At 38.3% G+C, this 22,287-nt stretch overlaps 1 protein-coding gene across 1 annotated transcript in view; it reads right to left on the reverse strand.

The window, feature by feature from the left end:
• The window catches only part of LOC140730133 (uncharacterized), a 79,334-nt gene that overhangs the window by 1,612 nt on the left and 55,435 nt on the right, over nucleotides 1–22,287 (reverse strand). The window contains exons 12-15 of the mRNA XM_073050266.1: nucleotides 8,250–8,387; nucleotides 6,030–6,208; nucleotides 1,636–1,771; nucleotides 543–724 (exon numbers count right to left, since the gene is read on the reverse strand). Coding sequence (XP_072906367.1) covers nucleotides 543–724; nucleotides 1,636–1,771; nucleotides 6,030–6,208; nucleotides 8,250–8,387 — 635 coding nt within the window. The remainder of the gene's footprint in view (nucleotides 1–542; nucleotides 725–1,635; nucleotides 1,772–6,029; nucleotides 6,209–8,249; nucleotides 8,388–22,287) is intronic.

Below are 22,287 nucleotides of genomic sequence, written 5' to 3' on the forward strand. Positions count from 1 at the left end.
TACAGTATGTACTGGGTCACATGCTGCAATTTTAAAAAATTACATGAGCCATGCATGTTACACAACCAAGTAAATACTTTGTGCTTGGGTTTAAATGACATTTGTACACATCTGAACAGAACATGCTCCAAATATTTGGGGACTCGGGCAGCACTGAAATGGAAGTAATGCATCAAAGTAATAATCTTTCTACAGCATTGAAGAAATAAGAAAACAGTTGTGTTTTACCTGGTAAAAAAGGGAGAATGGTTGAGATTGAAAAGAGAATGTCTGATTGGGTGGAGATCAAGGTTGTCCGTCTAGGTGTCTAAGATTGTCACTTTATGCAGAGAGAAACGGAGTTAATGATTCAGGTTGATAAACTATACTGTTACAAATTTCTAGTTTCAGCTCTGATGAATCATCGTTGATCTGAAAAATTAACTCTTGTTTCGCTCTTCAAAAATGCTACTAGTCTTTTGGAGTATTTCCAGCACACTGTTTTGATATCAGATTACCAGCACCTGCAGTGTTTAAAATATATTTTCAAGTGATATAATTACCTATCGTTAGGCTGGAGATCCGAGCTCTCTGCTGTCTCAATCTGCAGTCCTTGATCTGCATGCCTCTTCACAGTGAACCCATACCCATCAGAGTTTGCTGCTTCCTGCACTGTCACCAGCACTGCAGTGGAATTGGGTGCAATGAGCTGTGACAATGTCACTGATGGTCGGTTGCTATTTCCCTGTAAACATGTGGACACATAAATGATGTTTTCTGGGTACCATCAGTCTAAGTTGCAAAAGGGGTTCCTATCCTTTTTCTATGCCGTAAAACAATACCATTAAGCAAGGGGTCCCTGGGTTGGGAACCCCTAGGTTTCAAAGAAATTCATCCCTTCACAAGAAACAAAAAGTTATCTTAAGTGAAATGTCATCCAGCCCATAACTTCTAGGTTATTGCCCCAGTGAAATACTGAGGGAGTATATATTGCCAGAGTGGGTATTTTCAGATAGATAATTATTTTGCCTCACCTGTTCCACCTTTGTCAGAATTTTCTTATATAAATTAAAAATAGTAAATTTAGGATGAGTGTCATATTTTCTTCCCTGTTTAAATCAAAGTCTTTTAAGATTGTTTATCCATTCTCTTAGTTATCTTTTACTTTTCACATGCTTCCAGTTCAGGATAAAAGACAATGTTTCTCCGTTTTTCTCTAAAACTCAAACTAAGAATCTAACCTATGAAATTCTCTGTACTATCCGTATGGCTTGACTGCTCTAGTGCTTTTCAGCAACTAGTAATACAAAAACTAAATACTGTGGATGCAGGAAGGCTGAAATGATAACATTAAATGGTAGAAACATTAAGTCAAGCAGCAAGTGTAGAGAGGAAACTGAGAAAACAGTGCAGGCCATCAGCCTGAAACCTAAACACTGGTTATCTCTGCATAGAAGCTGCCTGTCTGAATTGCTAACTTATGTAACCAGGAGTTCAACTAGTGCTCAACGAATCTACCAAGAACATGATGCAGTCTGAGATATCTTCTTTTCATGTAACTTGCAAGGATTGCCCACTCTTGACAACAATTCACTAAAATCAATGCAACACTCAATTGATTATTGCTATTCAAAGGGATTAAAGTCTCATATCTACCTTAGTACCCCGGAACTCTAGAAGACTGCTTGATGGTGCCTGCTGATGCTTTTGGCAAAAAATGTGGATTGTTTCCTTCATTATCTGGTAGTCCAGTTTCAAGAGCTCAAGGAGGCTTCTGTCTATGGAATTAAAGCTTAAGCAAAGATACAAGCAGCATCATTAGCTTTCCCAACCATGAGCAAAAGATTGGTAAAACAAGAATCTTTCAGAGCTTCATTTATTCATTTAAAATTCCTCTCTGTCAACTCTCTCTGTAAGTGGGTTAAAGCTAAGTGTACTGATATTCTGAAAAATCCTCCAGCATATTTGCATTTAGATTGACTGATTTCACCAATGTTCTTGGATAACTGCTGTAAATATATAAAATTGACTTAATGATTTAATCCAACTAGTTTGTTTTGCCATTAGAATTACTGGGAAAAATGTCTAAACATTCCTTCATGTTCCAATGTCCTTGAAGAGCTTTATATCTTCTAGAAAAGAAGCAAAAGGTGATTGAATGAAGTTGTGCAAATTTAGGAAATCATACTAGTTCTTACTAAAGTAATCCCATCAGACCTATTACCCATGCACCCTCTGTGACTGGGTGGACTTCCTCCAGTTGCCCCAGTTTCTGCTCACATCCCGGAGACTGGCCATTATGAATTGCCCATTTTGTATTTTGTGTAGGTGAATGGTAGAATCTGTGGTAATTGCTGGAAATGTGGGAACAACTAAATGGAATTCACATTAGTATAAAATGGACGCTTGATGTTCTTTGCAAACTTGGTGGGTCAAGGGGTCTGTGTACCATGTTGTAAGACTATATTGTAGAAAATAATACCAAATTTTCTGAAAATCGCATGCTGGGTTCCATTGTTGCTAAGGCTGAGGATATCCCTAGTCTCCTTTTACTAGTAACTGTTTATTGTCCATCTTTCATAATTAGACAAGGCAATCCTTTTGAGATTTGATCTGATCCACTGTTTGTAGAATTGTTTAGCTTTGATTATTGCATACATTTTATATTGTGCACAGGCGTAGTCCTTGGGTACAGCTTCACCAAGCTGACATATCACCTTCTGGCGTGCTAATGTGCACTCCTCATTGCAGCAGGTTGATGCTCTGACTTCACTGCAATAGTAAAGTGAGGAATAAGCAGGGCTGTAAAGTTACAGACCATGCTGCTGCCAGTGGTCCACAAAATTCCCTGGATGGTAAGTTTGGGTTGCCAAATCTGTTCTGTGTCTATGACTTCTAGTGGAATTGTAGTGCCACACCTCACAATCAATACTGGCTGGGTGTCCTCAGTGTGAAGATGGAACTTTGACAGTGAGGTGATCATACCCACCGATACTATGATGGACAGGTGGATTGGAGAGGACAAATTCAAATAGGTTTATCCCTCATTTTAGTCCAGTCACTACTTCATATAATATGAGGGTTAAACCTATTTGTAGACCTGGTCAGGGGTCAGTCAGCTTGGTCAGTGGTGGCAATACCAAACCACGTTCTGTGCCTGAGCTGCTCTTGGTGATTCTTACAGGTACCGTTTAAGATGAAGGAGCATTGACCGATGAGTTACGGGAGGATGGTATGTGGCAAAAAGAAAAATGTTTATTTTTTTCAATGTAATATCATGAAATCAATGTAAAGGACTCCCAGGACTATGGCCCCTATCTTTTTACCACAGTACTACTTCCTCTTGATGGGTCTGTTCTGCTGGTGGGGAAAGCCATATCCAGGGATTGTGATGGAGGAGTCTGACATGTCCATAAGACAAGATTCTGTCAAGATAATTATATCAGGGTGTTGTTTGCCATGGTTAGCTTTGAACCAACAGAAGTGGATTGTTTGATTTCTGGTCCAGTAACTTAGTCATTGTTGCCCCAAATAATTTGCTACAAAACATCATTTTGGTGCAGACACAAAATAATCTGTAGATGCTGGAAATCTGAAATAAAAATAGAAAATACAGGGGATATTCAGCAGATAGGACAGTGTCTGAGGGAGAGAAACAGGGTTAATATTTCAGATTGATGATCCTTGATCAGAAATAGGCATAGTCAGGAAACACTGACTCCAATTCTCTCTCTACAAATGCAGCCTGATCAATATTCCCAGCATTTTCTGTTTTTATTTCTGTGCGTGCATCTAACTTGTAATGCATTATTGATATGATAGAAAGAAGCTAATGGCATGATATAGCATAAACAAAATGTCTTCATGCTTGTCACCGTGCAGCAATAATAATTTGCATTTCCAGCCTTCACTTCTGACTCCATTTGATTTGACTGTTATGATTGCCTTTACACTGCACAGAATTGTGACTAAATTGCATTACAGCAGACTTGTAGTCCCTGTCTGAAGCTCATTCCTTGTTTCTCTCATTTAAGCAGTGAGATTGCTTAATAGGAGACCAGTTTTTCACTAAAAGTAAGCCTCATTTATATGAATTTGTCAAGCTTGCTTAATTCTGTCTGGTAGAGTGAGCTAGCTGCCTTATGGCATTAATTTACAAAGATTCCCCATTTGTATGGATCACATCATTTATTGTATGTTTCAGTTAAATTAATTAAACATACTCAATCCTGAAATCATGTTTTCTCAGCATGTCCATGGGTAATGTATTCAATAATCATTCTGCATAGTTAATAACTAATCCCTTCACTCCCTGCATGATAATTCAATTCACAAATTAACTGATTAACATTGATAATAATGTTACATTCACTATTATTTTCCTCCTTTTAGTTTTAATATTCCCCAAGAAAAATAATAGCAATATTTTCTAAACAATAATCTTTTATTTATGATATCACAAGCCAAAATGCCACATTATAAAAATAGCTGCACAGCTTGTACACCAGATGGCTCTGCATCATGAATCTAATGTTAACTTGACTAAATTATTTAACAGAATAGTTCTCCTTAGTGTAGATATTTGCTATTGATGTGACACGACAGCTTCATGTACTAAATCCAACCTGCCATTAATTTGAATTTAATTTAATCTTGTAATTTCAAATTCAGTTCATGGAACTGAATGCAAAAATCTTGGCAGTAGTTGCAAAGGAATGAGTGCAGACGCTGAAAGAGAAACAGAAAGTGATGCTGGTACTCTATTGGTCAGGCAGCATTTGTGGAGGAAAAAAACCAAGTTAACAGTTCAATTCAATGACCATGTACAGCTTTTTCTGTTTTTGGTGTAAAAAAATCTAATCTTCCACTCCACCTCAATTCTGTACTGAGCTAAATCTGCACTTTTTAAGTTGTTTTTATGGATAAAATTGTCCCCCATGTGATACTCACGTGTGATGTCATGTCATGGTTGTTAGATAAGGAGGATTAACCGTGACAGAATTTATCCCTCAATGTAAAAACAGACCCAATCTTTTCAGTGAAGTGTTAGAAGGATGAAATAAGATGAAATAGTACTGTCAGCATTCCTTTGTGTAAGTGCAGCAGGTTCAGAATTTCAACTTCTGCATGTATGAACATGGAAGTCCCAACAGGAGGTCTTCAAGCCAACCCAATCACTAGTCCCTAAAAAGGTTATGGCTGCTGGCCCTTTTCCCCATATCTCCCTCAAATCCATAGGGCAAACCTAAAATCACAAGCAGCAAATGTACCACTATGGGGTATTGCAATATCTTTTCAGAAGGACATCAGCGTCCAGTACCACTGAAATATTTAACTTTGAATGAGATGCTCAGTAGCACCATGCAGCTTCTCCCAGCTGGTGCATCCTTTGGGGCGCATTTAAATTTATAGCTATAAATGTCTTGAAACTCTTGCAGAAAGGAAAACTAAATCTGCATATTAGCCTTCTCAGAAACTCAAGTATGGTTACTGAAAATGAGCAATTGGCTGGTGAATTTTGTAGAACCTTGGAAGGGGTAAAAATTTTGCAAAAGGTAATAGAATTTCCTGATATGAAAATAAAGTGCCTGCTGTTGAACCTGCACTAAAACAAAACAAGAGTGAGAACCTTGATGCCAAGTGTATTTTGTATTAATCATCACATCTGGCTAAATTTACTGCCTGCATAAATAGCACAAAGAACATTTGCAACATGAGGGAGATTTTAAAGACTATTATCTAACTTCATAATTTTCATTAAAAGACACATTAAAAATTTGCATGTGTTTTGTAAACTGAAAAGTAGGTTAATATTTTACATGGGCCAATTTGTTAACGAGAGCTACCTTAAAACATTAGTTTTATCTTTTTTTTAATGCTTGTGTGGGCTATTCCACATATCTAGGGTTCTTGTTTCTATCTGCAACTTTCAGCACTTAATAGCACATGAATGATACGAACCCTCCTGAGTAAATCATTAAATACCATGTCACAGAATGTTACTATCATGCTGAGTAACAGAAAATTCAGTAATTTCATACCGATCATACCTATCATTTTCAAGGACTTGTTGTGCCAGTTTTAAGTGCTGGATAAGCTGTTCTTTCTTCAATAGCTCTGACTCACTGTTATACAATTCTTCTTGTGGTTTTATAGGAAATACATTCCCTGTGAACAGGTCAACTGCCTCTTGATGTAGAGAGAAAAAACATTTCTGAAGCTCAACAATCTGAAGGGAAAGAAATTTTTGTCAAGTCACACTGAAATTACTTCTCCCTTAAATGAGTGGTTGGGACAGTTGAACTCAGACAAAGTAATTGGCACCCTCTAATTGTGATAAATTTAGATTTTTTAAAGTCTTCAATTAACCCACTTGATAACTGAATGATCCCACTTAAATAATAAAAGGATGGAATTGTTGAAGATATTAACAGCTCTATAATTACTTTTTCTAGGAAATGGCACTGGGTGTTTTACCCCTGTTTCCTGCACTATTGCCTCTGAATCAGAATGCTGTAACTTGAAATTAAACTTCAAAGACCTGAGCACACTCCTTTGCAGGACTGATGAAATGTTACTCCTTCAATGGTGCCACCTTGTGGAAGAGATGTTGAAAGTAATGACTACCTTAAACATGAGAAATCTTCCAAAGTGCCTTGGGCAATATATATTTCTCCATCAATAGACTCAGTTCATTATCCTTTTGCTGTTTATGAGAGTTTGCTGTATAAATTTGGCTAGGGTAATTCCTATGTTACACTGATAACTGAATTTTAAGATTGCTTCATTGATGAAAGTATTTTGGGACATCTTGAATAATGATATGAAGATGCAAGCTTTTCTTCTGCTTTTGTAAATGTTTGCAAGCGAAGGAAGCTGAGAGGCGACATGATAGTGTTATGACCCCAGCCCCCTCCTTTGTGAGAATCGTGAGAGAGAGAGAGAGAGCAGCCTTACAGTTTGGAATGTGGGCTGGCCTCTCAGCCAGACAAAAGCCATGGACATAGCCATTGTCTTGGGAGACACCTTTGTGGAATAAGGGACTGGACTACGTGCAAACCCTCAGGGCAACGTGGGCTGGGTGATGGGGGAAAGATTGCCTCACCCCCACCCTGATTGACATCTACAACCATGCCAGTCCAGATAAAAGGTGGGCTGCCGAGGCAGGGCCTCAGACCCACCAAGGAGACACACGAAGAAGACACGATAGCGCTTCCCGTCGGAGCGGGAAGCCATTTTGAAGGAAGCCACATGCGTTAGATTCCGGATCGGGAGTCTGTGGCTGAAACCAAAGGAAAACCGTTTTAACTAACAACCGGGATTTTCTTCGTAAAGACGACGGGCAAGCGTTCCTTCTTTCTCACCACTCACTCTCTCTCCAACACGTGAAATGCCAGCGGCTCCCAAACGGAAAGCCTGAAAATTTATGAGTGACTTTTATATTCCATTGGACTCAGTATTCCCCTAGACAACGATAGAGCTTATTTCTGATTGATTATTACTATACCTGTGCTTTAGATTGAGTTTTGACGATGTATATGATCTGAATGTTTTGTATTAACCATACGTTTGTGCCCCTTTATAAATAAAAACGTTTGAAAATAGTATCATCAGACTTCAGCGGACCTCTCTATCTTTGCTGGTAAGTCACCCGGTTACTGGGAACGTAACAATAGATATATATAAAGTTACAAGAGTCATAAACAGGGTAGGTGGCTAGAGTCTGTTTCCGGGTGTCTAAAGGTGTCTAAAACTAGAGGACGTAGGTTTAAGGTGAGAGGGGGGAGGTTTGGAAAAAATCTGATTTGGTAAATTTTTCACATAAAGAGTATGTTGTATCGGGAATGAGCTGCCAGGGGAGGTGTGGAAGGGGGAACAGTAACAACGTTTAAGAGGCATCTTGACAGGTACCTGAATGAGGAGAGTATAGAGGGATATGGAAATTATGCAGACAAGCAGGATTAATAATATTTAGACATGAAGGCTAGCATAGATGCAGAGGGCCAAAGGGCCAGTTTCTATGCTGTACAACACTATGACTTAATTACATAAAGATGTTCAATGCACTGAATAAGAAAAGGTTATCTGCGGTAGATAATTAGAATCCATTTGATTAATGTTCTGTTTCTTCTTTGTGGAAAGTTTGGAAATTTGGGCAGAAATCAGGCTACGTTTTACTGTTGAGTAGTTTCAGCAGCCAGCTTTATTACCAGAACCAGTACCTGACAGTGAGCAGAACTGAGGTTCATACATTGCTTTAATTCACTTGCCTCGTCTTCTTCCATTCTCACTTCCTTCTGACAGCTTTGGTTTCCGATATGCAGATAGCCTTGGGGTGAAGTAGGAGCGACACCTGGCTCTGATGCTAGGTTAGGTTGACAAGATTCATTTTTCATGTATGACTCGACCTGTTTGATCAGTAAAAAAATGCAAAGACTATTAAATGATAAAAGCATTCATATAGCCGCTTTTCATATATCCAGGCCAAGTAATGGTTGCTCATTATTGACTCCAGTAAGTGCATATTTAAATTTAAGTGAAAAGGGGTTTGGTTGTCACTGGCAATGCCAACACTTTTTGCTTTTCCCTGACTAGTGCTAAGCTTAAGGACAAATATTTACTCTCTCCCAGATGCGTTGACCAAATTCTACGCTCGTTTTGAGGCGGAAAATGACGTGGTGGCGAGGAAGACCACTCCTCCTCCCAATAACCAGGTGCTGTGTCTTACCGTGGCCGATGTGATGTGAGGAAAACTCAATTCAGGGTCAACCCATGGAAGGCTGCTGGACCAGACAATATTCCTGGTAGAGTGCTCGGAGGATGTGCAGACCAGCTGGCAGATGTTCTCACTGACATCTTCAACATCTCCCTGAGCAACACCGTCATTTCAACGTGCTTCAATGATGCCACCATCGTCCCCATGCTGAAGAAGTCTTCAGTGTCCTGCCTCAACGACTACTGTCCTGTTGCACTCACATCCATCGTCATGAAGTGTTTCAAGAGGGTCGTAATGAGACACATCAAGACCCTGCTGCCCCCCTCATGGACCCCCTAGGGTTTGCGTATCATCCCAACCGCTCAACAAATGACGCCATCGACACCACCCCCCACCTGGCCCTCACTCACCTGGCCAAAAAAGACACATACGTTCGAATGCTTTTCATAGACTTCAGTTCAGCATTCAACACAATCATTCCTCAGCACCTGGTTGGAAAGCTGAAACTGTTGGGCCTGAACATCTCCCTCTGCAACTGGATCCTAGACTTCCTGACTGGGAGACCTCAGTCAGTCCGGATCGGGAGAAGCATCTCCAACACCATCACACTAGGCATGGAGTGTGTGCTCAGTCCACTGCTGTTCACTCTGCTGACCCACGACTGTGCTGCAACACTCAGCTTGAACCACTTTCTACTAGAATATGGCCTGGTCGATATCTGGAGATATAAACACCCTAACGACAAAGATTTTTCTTTTTTTCACTCGTTCATCATAAATACTCTAGAATTGATTACTTTTTTATATACACACGTTTGCTACACTCCGTTGTTGAGTGTGTGTATGACGTCATTGCATTGTCAGACCACTCGCCTTTGAAATTAACCCTGAAGCTCTCTGATAGCTTTTTGAAAATGTCACAGTGGAGATTGAATCCTGTATTGTTACAGGATCCAGACTTTGTTAGTTTTATTAAGGAGCAAATTTCTATATTTTTTGAATTTAATACAACTGAAGGAATGTCAAACTTGGTTATATGGGACACGATGAAATCTTTTCTTAGGGGACATATAATTTCATACTCAGCAGCTTTAAGAAAGAAAACTAAAGTGGAACTGTCAGTGCTTACTAATAAAATTAGAGAGATAGGTAAAACATATTCAGTAAAACCCACTGAAGAACTATATAAAGAAAGGGTCAAACTTCAATCACAATATGATTTGCTTCTGACCTTTCCAATCAAACAGCAAATTCTTAAATCTAAAAGTCTATTTCATATACATGGAGACAAGTCAGGTAAACTTTTGGCTAGTCAATTAAAGGCTGGTATGGTTAGAAGACAGATTTTACAAATACGTAGACCAGATAGAACTGAAACCTTAGATCCTTATGAAATTATTAAGATATTTATGGATTTTTACTCTAACCTTTATGAATCTGAATTCTCTGACAATATTAATTATGAATAGATTTTTGCAAAAATTAAATATACCCAAAATTTCGACTCAAGATGTTGATATATTAGATGTACCTATTAAACAAGAGGAGATAGCTAAAGTTATATCCTCTATGCAATTAGGGAAAGCTCCAGGACCAGATGGTTATATGGTGGAATTTTACAAGACTTTCCATGAAATGTTCATACCACATCTTCATCAAACTTTTACTGATTCTATATCCTCTGGGAATCTTCCAAAAACTTTTTATGAGTCATTAATTTAATTGATTCCTAAAAAAGGAAAAGATTTATCAGAATGGGCATCCTATAGACCTATCTCTTTACTGAATGGAGATTTTAAAATTCTCTCTAAGATTTTAGCAAATAGACTTGAGAATATTTTGCCTACTGTTAGCTCAAATGATCAAACTGGATTTATTAAAAATAGGTACTCACATTTTAATATTCAAAGACTGTTAAATATCATTTATTCCCCCTCAGTTAAAGACTCTGAATGTATTGTGTCTCTGGATGCAGAGAAAGCTTTTGATAGGGTGGAGTGGCCTTATCTGTTTCAGGTTTTGAAGAGATTTAATTTTGGTCCAGGATTTATTTCCTGGATTAAACTGATTTAACAAGCCCCGGTGGCTGCGATTATAACTAATAATCAAAAGTCTCTTTATTTTAGATTATATAGAGGAACTCGTCAGGGTTGTCCTCTCAGTCCTTTATTATTTAATTTAGTTTTAGAACCACTTGCTATTGTTCTTAGGGATTCTAATTCTGTGCAGGGTATTAAGAGAGGGGATAAATTACATAAGGTTTCGTTATATGCAGATGATTTATTAGTTTACATTTCAGATGCTAGGAAATCTATTCCTTTTATGTTATCTATATTTATGGAATTTAGTATTTTCTCTGGATATAAACTCAACTTACATAAAAGTGAACTATTTCCTATTAATAATTATTCTGATTATTATGATCATTTAAATTGCTAAAAACTTTTTTACTTACCTTGGTATTAAAATTGCTAAAAATTTTAAAGACCTATATTATGGAAATTATGGAAAACCCTGAACATCCTCTACATAGCACCATCCAGAGACAGAGAAGCAGTTTCAGCGACAGGTTGCTATCGATGCAATGCTCCTCAGACAGGATGAAGAGATCAATACTCCCCAATGTCATTCGGCTTTACAATTCAACCGCCAGGAGTAAGATATGTTAAAGTGCTGGGGTTAGGACTCAATGTATTTAAGTAAACTATTTAAGAACTTTTTAAAAGCTATTATTAATGCTTTTTGAGAGGGTGATTTTAGATGCATATATTTTTTTACTGAGTTAAGTATTGTATGTAATTAGTTTTGCTACAATAAGTGTATGGGACATTGGAAAAAATGTTGAATTTCCCCATGGGGATGAATAAAGTATCTATCTATCTATCTATCTATAAGTATAATTTTTCCCCTGTAATTGAATATACTCAACAAGCGCTTTCTAAATGGTCGTCTATGTCGATGTCATTAATTGGTCGAATAAATGCTATAAAAATGGTTATTTTACCAAAATTTTTATATACATTTCAAGCAGTTCCATCTTTTGTTCCGAAAATATTTTTTGATAAAATAGATTCCATGATCTTGTCCTACATTTGGAATAATAAAAGCTCCAGAGTGAATAAATTTTTACTGCAAAAATCAAAAAAAGATGGAGGACTGGAGCTACCAAACTTTAGATTGTATTTTTGGGCAATTAATATTCATTATATCACCTTCTGGATTCATGGTATAGATAACCAGGACTTCCCTTCATGGTTACATTTGGAGGAGAATTCAGTAAGGGGGTTTTCTTTAGCTTTTTTATTGGGAGCTCCTCTTCCTTTTTCATTCTACAGGATAGGTAGACAAAGTCTTAGTCCTATTGTTAAACATACTTTAAAAATTTGGTTTCAGTTTCGTAGATTTTTAAAAATGTTTTAATTTCAATTTTTAAAAAATTAATTTTCCAACAGTGGTTTCTTGTTTATATACAATAGCTTAATATTGTATTTCATTGACCTTGACAGTATATATTCTTTTGCTGTTTCTATGTTTTTTGTATTACGTGTTTGCTAAAACTTCTCCTCTGATTTGTATCTTTTTCTCTGTTGGAAAATTAATTAAAAAAGATTGAAATAAAAAAAGATTGAAATGAAATGAACCACATCATCAAGTTCGCTGATGACACGACTGTGGTGAGTCTCATCAGCAAGAACAACGAGTCAGCTTACAGAGAGGAGGTGCAGCGGCTGACAGACTGGTGCAGAGCCAACAACCTGTCTCTGAATGTGAACAAAACAAAAGAGATGGTTGTTGATTTCAGGAGAGCACAGAGTGACCACATTCTGCTGAACATTGACAGCTCCTCCATTGAGATTGTTAAGAGCACCAAATTTCTTGGTGTTCACCTGGCAGAGAATCTCACCTGGTCCCTCAACACCAGCTCCATAGCCAAGAAAGCCCAGCAGTGTCTCTACTTTCTGCAAAGGCTGAGAAAAGTCCATCTTCCACCCCCCATCCTCACCATATTCTACAAAGGATGTATCGAGAGCATCCTGAGCAGCTGCATCACTGCCTGGTTCAGGAATTGCACCATCTCGGATCGCAAGACCCTGCAGCAGATAGTGAGGTCAGCTGAGAAGATCATCGGGGTCTCTCTTCCCGCTATTACAGACATTTACACCACACGCTGCACCCGCAAAGCTAACAGTATTGTGAAGGACCCCACGCACCCCTCACACAAACTCTTCTCCCTCCTGCCATCTGGGAAAAGGTACCAAAGCATTCGGGCTCTCGTGACCAGACTGTACAACAGTTTCTTCCCCCAAGCTGTCAGACTCCTCAATACTCAGAATCTGGACTGATATCTACATCATTTATTATTATATTGTAATTTGTCCTCTACTGTGCCTCTTGTCTTATTTATTAATTATTGTACTGCCCTGAACTGTTTTGTGCAGTATACATAGTCCTGTGCAGGTCTATAGTCTAGTGCAGTTTTTATGTTTTTTTTTACATAGTTTCGTGTAGCCTTGTGCTGTCTCACATAGTCTAGTGTAGTTTTGTATTGTTTCATGTAGCACCAGGGTCTTAGAGGAACGTTGTTTCAATTTTACTGTGTACTGTGCCAGCAGTTTATGGTCGAAATGACAATAAACTTGAGTTAGGTATATTTGTATGAGCATGCTGTTTTATTGGAACAACTTTTACCCTATGTGTTAATCAGATGTTACCGTGATGCATATTCACCGTCCTGGGTTGGTGGTCTCACGTTTTGCAAAGCTTGCTTTCTAAACACAGCAGATGCAACTGGTAAAATAACAAACAGATGTAAGTAAACTTTCAACTGATATGCTTTGTTTAATTTCTGCTTATAAAAGGGAGTCAGTCTTCAGTTCTTAAGATGTATATAGCAAACAGTAATCAGTTTGAAGTTAAAATGAAGTATTTTCTATAGAGCAGGTCTATGGAAAGTAAGATGTAGCTCGCTGAATGCAGTATAATACAATAGCTTATTTCATTTGGTTTACTTCAAATGGGCAAACTGACTCTAAGTTGCTTAGTTCAAGGAAGCTTGTAGATCAGATGGATAACAACATTTAACATATCAAATAACTGATCTATTAATTTTGTGAGTTTTATGTACTTAAAGGTAGTTAGCCTCAGTATTATTGAGAACTATGTCCAAGATGCTTTTAGGCTGTTTTTGTAAAAGGGAATCTGAGGAAATATCATATGCATGTGATGTCACCCAATGGCAATGAAACCCAATAAATGTAGAGAGCAGTTCTGGTTTGTTAGGAGGAATGGGGTGAAGAATCACAGGGTGAACTAGAGTCCATTCCTCTGGCTTTGATTTTTGAGATGGACAACTCATTTGTCTGCATCATTTGTACGTCATTTTAATTTAAAGGAAATCCTTTGTCATTTGTGTTTCAGAAAATACTTAGTTTTAGAAATGGTTTGTAATTTGGAAATGTTTAAGATAGAAGCCTCCATGAGTTTTAATTGTTTTAAGATTTATGTTTCAAGCTTTAAATATTGTTTAGATTTCAATGTAAACTGAACTTAAATGAATGGTGTTTTAAATACTTTATTAGCTGGAAGTATCTTCACCTTGGTAGTGGGAGGGGACACGCTGCTCGAATGGTAGATAATGGCAATTAAACTCACTATGGGGAATAAATAGGGAAGAGAACTAGTTTTTGAAGATTGGATAGTTACAGTATAATCTCCCTTTTGTGAAAATTCTCATGGCTATTTCTATCCGATTGGGCTTAAGATCCTCCTATGAGTTCAGAACTTTGCGGTCAGCAAACCCAATACCATCACAGTACCAATTCAATACGGTAGTTACACTTTTACTCCTTTCAAAAATAGCAACTCAGTTGCAGGCAGCTGGTTTAATCTGTAGTTAAGATTGATGAGAAGATAATTTCTTAAGTGACAACATGATATATTTGTTGTTCAGTTTCTTTGATTTGATTTTAAGCACGCTAGAATCACATAATGAGATAATGAGCCATAATCCGAATTCACGGTTTTAAAGGTTGAGCAGTCAAAATACAGAAGGGGGTGCTTTTATATTCCCATGACCTTTAGAATCAGACAGATATGCAAAGAATAGTTATTAAACATTCTGCAAAGTGAGACCATTGCTGGAGTAAATCCTTTCCTTTCCCCCACCTTCCAGGTCACAATGTAAATCCTGGATTAATTTAAAAATTCAATTCCAATACATTTTTTTTTCATTAAAGAGGCATTACTTTCATAGACTGTCTCCATGTCTTGTTCTTTCTTTGGGAGTTAGAAGAACTTCAAAATTTAATTACTTTGATTTATTTCTTGCACTGATCACTTGCAAACAAGAAAAATGTTTGCCAACCAGTTCTTATGAAGAGATTGACCCTTTGACATCACTCACTTTCTTATATTAAAAGTATATATCCCTCTACAGATCATCTCTGTGGGATGGGTTCCTACTTGTTCCTTTTCTAGTTGCTAAACACTGTTAGGGTTAGAAGTTTACCTTTGATTGCTTGCATTATCAGGCACCATAGTATATACAGCCACTTTATCACCCACCCTCAATACAAAACATATCTTAATCAGAAACAAACATCAAGAAAGGCACTCAACAGAGTAAATGCTTTGGTGCTTGTTTGTTGTTTGGGATCATAGATAAAAGTCTATGCCTGTGGTTTAAAAGACTGTTTTTCCTGTATCCCTTGCTTATTTATAGTTCATCTCAAATTTCCATCTTTGGCCTCATAGCAAACTTTTACCTCTGGCACTATCACACTCAATTAACCTCAGACTATTGTGACTAATTGCAACAGGGTATCTGATTTTGATACATCAGAAATGCATAACAACCTCCATCCAAGTGTTATCTAACCCCCAGCTATCCTTCAACTATCTTGATGGCTCTGATACATTCAGCCTCAAATCCACTAACTATTCCAGCTGCCACTGAAGTCAAGTCTTCAGTTATGGGACTTGCTATGTGGTCAAACCCAAAAGGTCCTTTCTCTCACCCAAAGCATCACCAGGATTGCTTTCATTCTGCATCTATGTCATCCCCTCCAGCACCAAAACTCCATTGTACCAATTGCAACACTCAGGTTCTCAGGTCCTTAGATGGTCATTCTACCTCAGGAGGCTGGGGGGCGGTCATCTTTCTATTTCTCAATGACCAATTGATTTTACTTTAGATTGTTCAGGGAATCAAGGGATATGGGATTAGTTTAGGAAATTGTCACTGCAATAAAAAAATTAGCAACTATCTTAATGAATGATGGAACAGGCAGGAACAGTCCACTCCTGGTTCTGTTTCTCATGTTCTTAAAGATTCTGTTCAGTGATTAAGAGACTCAACAATCGTTTTAACCTTGTTAGATCTTCCAAGAACCAGGAAGAGCTCCTGCTAACTGCATAAATGTCAAAGGTTGTGATATAGATGCAGACACGATCTGAAGGTCCATCATCAATGGGAAGTACTTAGTTTAATCTGATAGCCTTGGACTAATAAAACTAACAACTCTGGTCTATTTATGACAGCAATGGGTTTATTGTGTCACTGTCCTGAAGACTGTGTGCCATTCAGTCATTCAAACTGATGGGGAGCAGAGTCACAAAATGCTAACAAAACCCCTTAAGTACATTTGGCAAGAACTGCCTTTCTAGGAACCTCAGCTGCATTTGGTACCTCCTCCACACTCCTACCTTCTGTCAAGAGGAAGAGGGGGTTTGCACTCCCTATCTCAAACAGTGACTAAGTCTGCCTGCTATCCTTGCCCAAAATGTTTCTTCCCTATAAAGGGAAAGATGCCTTTTTAAATAATGTTCATATGACAATATCTGAGTTTTTGCAATATGACTACATAATTATGGGTAATGCAATAATTTGACATCATGGTGCAGATAGTGTAAAGTACAAACTGGGATAATGAACATGTCTTTTAAGATAGTACAAATCTCATTTTCATACTTATACAGAACTGAGGGAACTAAATGGCGGTAGTTGCATCTCCACCCAGCCTCATTGCCTTGCTCTTGGTATTAATGGAGAGAAATAGTTTCTAAGATTGATTGATAACTCTGCAAACCATCCACCAGCCATCCGATGTCTCCACTACTCAACAGAGGTCCCATGGGAGTAAGATTGTGGAGAACTGAGTAATATCTATGATTTAAACTTAGTGATAGAGTCTTAGTATTGGAAATGAGTCCTTTGACCCATTCAAATGTACCAACTTTTTGCCCATCTACACTAATCACTTGCCTGCGAACGGTCTGTAATCCTATTCCTTTCCAATTCAAATCTTTGTTGAAGTGTTTCCTAAATGTGATTTGTCTGACTTCACCACCTCCTCTGCCAGTGAGCTCCAGATAACAGCAACTCTGTGTAAAAAAAATCCCTTTCGATTCTCTTTAACAATCCTTCCTCTCACCTTAAATCCACACCCTCTTGGTTTTATCTCCCTTCTTGAAATCTTGGAGAATTCCTTTCTAAAGGCTAAACCTTCTGAAAGCTCCTGAGTCAAACTACCGGTATGTGTGTGAGTGTGCATTTGTCAGGAAACTCATCATTCATCCACTGGTTAAATTAATTTTATAAAATCAAAATCTAAATATTTAATGCAGCAGGAAAAAAAGAGAGAATGAATATGTATTCACAGTTACAGAAGTTCCAGTGTAGCAGTTAGAAAGGAAAATTGCTAAACTAAATACAAACTAAACTTATTGGGTGGAGCCATCAATTTGTTATCTTTGCTTTATAAAATGACATTACAGTTTTCCTCCACTATCCGAAAGCAGAGTGTTCCTATCAAACCTTTCGTAAGCCAAAATGTTGTAAGGCGAAGAAGCAGTTACCATTAATTTATATGGGAAAAATTTTTTGAGCGTTCCCAGACCCAAAAAATAACCTACCAAATCATACCAAATAGCACATAAAAACTAAAATAACACTAACATATGGTAAAAGCAGGAATGATATGATAAATACACAGCCTATATAAAGTAGAAATATTGTATGTACAGTGTAGTTTTACTTACCAGAATCAGGAAGATTTAGCCAAAACCGATTTGTAGAAAAAAAATCGGCAAGTACTTGCGTGCGCACACACCTGCCTGCGCAAGGCTTCACAGTCATGGTAGTCTTTCTCGGAGTAAACACAAGTTTAAAGTGGGCGCCTTTTTCGTAAAAGTGAAAATCCTGTTCGGATTTCTCTCGGTTAGCGAGAACAGGTACTAATGTAGGTCTTTCGTAAAAGCAAAGTGGTGTAAAGCGAACTTTCATAAAGTGGGGGGCACCTGTACCTTGATTTAGGTCTCCATTTTATATTACTTCCTGCATTGTATCCTACAGCAGGCTCCATTGGTTTCAATGTTATTCCATCTTCCCTTTCTTTTGGACCCCTAAATGAGTTGGGTTACAAATTATGGTTGGTACCCTTTTTTTCTCAAGTTCTTTCATGTTCAGTCAAATATTTTACATATGGCAGCTCCACTATCCTCACACCAACTAAACAGAAATGGTGGAAATACTCAGATGGTCAAGGCTGCCTATGGGAATATGTTCTCACAAAGGTTCTTAAACCTAAAATGTTAATTCTGTTTTTCTTCCCATCGATGACATTTGGCCTGTGAGTATTTCCAGCATTTTCTGCTTTTATCGTCTAACAAAGCCACAGAATATACATTGCCTAACAAAGAGACATAGCTAAAACCTGAGAGCTTGAGTGGAGTTTGACAGTGTCAAATCTTGGACACCGCAGAGGTATTAAAGGGATTAGATTATGAAGGGAGATTATGCAAACATAGTTTCTATTCACAAGATTAAAAGGAGGAGAATTGTTTTAGTTTTTATTCAGAAATTTGAAGGAACGACAGAGCAAAAGCATGGGAGCACCAGCACCTGAAAGTTTCCCTCCAAGCTACACACCATCCTGACTTGGAAATATATTGTCAACTCTTTACCGTTGCTGGGCCAAAAAACCTGGAACTCTCTTCCTAACAGTATTGCGATTATACCCACACCTCAGGGATTACAACAGTTCAAGCAGGCAATACACCAAAACCTTCCTGGAGACAATTACGAATGGACTACTAAATGCTTGCTCAGTCTGTGAAGCCCACACCACCAATTAAAAAGCCATAGGTGCAGTACCAAGAATATTGACACAGTCGCACATTGTATGGAATCAGTTTAAAGATTGGAATGTATTTACATTGTAATTGTATGGAGTCTTCTTAAGAGCTAAATTATCATTGAATGAATACTTAACAAGTTTGTGAGTTAAAACTTAAAATAAATCAAGTACTCAAAAAGAATTAATGTGAATGTGTTTAATATTCACGTAGAGGCACTTGCTTACACATGTCACCAGCTTATCCAAAGCACAACAATCCCACTAAACGGGAGGTCAATTGTATGGAAATGTTTACTCATTCAGTAACTTAATCCAAGATCAACAATTTTGTTTGCTTTGAAAGCAGACAAGGCATTTTGTATTAGCTACTTCTTTTACTCTTTGATCCTATGAAGTGAGTGGTTTCTCTGTATTTATTTTGCCCCTTTGTTACTCTTTTACAGTGAAACAGTTTACGCTATACCTTATGTTTGCAGCCAACCTTCTCCCGAAGCCAACACATCACTAGGGTGATTTCAAAGAAAGGTTATTATAAGTTGCACCAGATGCCTGATGTTCCATCCTAATCCTAATTTTAATAAGAAAATTAGCTTCCATCGACTGAAGTGAGATATTGATTTAAGGAAAGTTTACAAGGAAAAGACAAATTTAAACAGAGGGAACATGCAATCTGATTTTCCATTCCACAATCCTCTTACTGCTCAGAGTAATTTCAAGATGGTAATCTGCAGGCCAACAGGTGAGGTTGGGAAATATCAGGTATGCAATTGGGAATGTTTTGTCATGTGATAGAAGATATAATAAGAGTCATAGAAAAGTACAACACAGAAACAGGACCTTCGGCCCATCTAGTCCATGCCGAACCATCGACCTGCATCCAGACCATCCCCCTCCACACCCCTGCCATCCATGTACCTATCCAAACTCTTCATATCGAGCTTGTATGCATCACTTGCACTGTCAGCTCATTCCACACTTTCATGACCCTCTGAGTGTAGAAGGTGCCCCTCATGTTCCCTTAAACTTTTCACCCTTCACCCTAAACCCATAACCTCTGGTTGTAGTTCCAATCAAACTCAGCAGAAAAAGCTCTACATTTACTCTATCTATACTCCACATAATTTTGTGTACCTCTGTCAAATCTCCTCTCAATCATCTACGTTCCAAGGAATAAAGTCCTAATTTATTAAATATTTCCCTATAACTCAGGTCCTCTAGTTGGCAACATCCTTGTAGATTTTCCACTGTACTCTTTCAACCTTATTTACATCTTTCCTGTAGGTAGGTGATCAAAACTACACACAGTACAGCAAATTAGGCCTCACCAATGTCTTGTATGGCTTTAAACTAATACCTCATCTCCAGTACTCAATACTTTAATTTATGAAGGCCAATGAGCCAAAAGTTTTGTTTATGACTCTATCTACCTGTGGCACCACTTTCAAGAATTATTGACTTGTATTCCCAGGTCCCTTTGTTCTACCACACTCCTCAATGCCATAAGACCTGGCCCTCTTGAAGTGCAACATCTTGCACTTGTCTGTATTAAATTCTATCTGCTATTTTTTAGCCAATTTTTCCAGCTGGATGATGTCACTGCAATCTCTGATAGCCTTCCTTACTGTCCACTACACCCCCAATCTAAGTGTCATCTGCAAATTTGCTGATCCAGGTAACCACATTATCATTGATAAAGATGATGAACAACAACAGACCCAGCACCGATCCCTGCAGCACTCCATTAGTCACAGGCCTCTAGTCAGAGAGGCGAACATCTACTACCCTCTCTTGCTTCTCCCACGAGACCAATGTCTAATCCAAGTTACTACTCATCTTGAATGTCAAGTGACTGATTCCTCTTGACCAACCTCCCATGTGGGGCCTTGTCATATGCCTTGCTGAAGTCCATGTAGACAACATCCATTGCTTTGACTTCGTCCACTTCCTTGTTAATTTCCTCGAAAACTCTACAAGATTGGTTAAGCATGATCTACTATGCACAAAACCATGCTGACCATTTCTTATCAGTCCCTGTCAATCAAAATACTCATATATCTAGTCCCTTAGAATACCTTCCAATAACTTCCGCACTACTGATGTCAGACTCACTGGCTTATGGTTTCCTGGTTAATCTTTAGAACTATTCTTAAACAGCAAAATAACATTAGTTATCCTCCAATCCTCCAGTACCTCACACGTCAATAAAAAAATCTTCACCCACTCCGTAGCAACTAATTTTCTTCTACAACTGAGCAGCATATCAGGAGAAGCTTGCTTTCATCTCCATCTTGTTTGAAATCATAAAGGAGTAAATACTTTCATAAAAATACAGCAAAATTGTAACCCACTGCAAAGAATAGGATGATTTGTCAGGTGAATGTATGGCTGAGGAACTGGTGCGGGGGGCAGGGATTCAGATTTATTATCATTGGGATCTTCTTTGGGGAAGGAACGACCTGTACAAAAGGGGCAGGTTACACCTGAACCTGAGAAGGTCCAATATCCTTGTGGGCTAGTCGACTAAAAGCAATTGGGAAGGTTTAAACTAATTTGTCGGGGGGATTGGAACCAGAATGATAATGCTGAGAATAATGTACTTGGTTTACAAGCAGAAGCAGTGTGTAGTGAGATTCCTAGCAAGGAGAGGCTGATGACAGTGTGGCGGTCCGCACACACGGGACTCGAACCGCCATCGGGAGCCGCAGGCAGACACATGGCCCACTTGGGGTGGACCTTCCGGGGGCGGTCTGACATCATGTCTGCCCCGCTGATCACAGGGACCCATGGGAGGGGAGACTTAAGCGCACGAGTTTGAATCAGTAAAATCATTCGGAGTTCAGTTCTCTCTGCCTCCATGTGTTCCTTTTGTAGTGCTTCGTGCGCGACTACAACAGGGTAAAATTGAAGTCAACAGGATGTTTCAATGTAAAAGGTGCACAAAATTGAAATGGGTGAATACAAGGCTGATGGTGTTATATTTGAATGTGCAAAGTATATGGAATAAAGTACAAAGTAGATAAACTTGTGGCACAATTACAGATTGGCATGTATGATGTTGTAGGTATCACTGAATCATGGCTGAAAGAAGATTATAGCTGGGAGTTTAACGGCCAAGGATACACATTGTATTGAAAGGACAGGTAGATAGACAAAGGAGATGGCGTCCTATGAAATCAAATCAACAGAAAGAGGTGACATAGGATGAGAAGGTATTGTGGATAGAACTAAGGAACTGCAATGGTAACAAGACAGTGATAGGAATTGTATACAGACTCCCAAACAGTAGAAAGGATATGGTCTACAAATTACAACAGGATAGAAAATGCATGCCAAAAAGGCAATGTTACAATAGTCGAGGGGGATTTCAAAATTCAAAATTCGAGATTCATTTCTTATCAAAAATGTGTAAATTATACGGTCTTGAGATTTGTTAGCTCACAGGTAGCCACAAAGCCAG

Source organism: Hemitrygon akajei, chromosome 7 (genome assembly GCF_048418815.1).
Source record: "Hemitrygon akajei chromosome 7, sHemAka1.3, whole genome shotgun sequence".
Lineage (NCBI taxonomy): Eukaryota > Metazoa > Chordata > Chondrichthyes > Myliobatiformes > Dasyatidae > Hemitrygon > Hemitrygon akajei.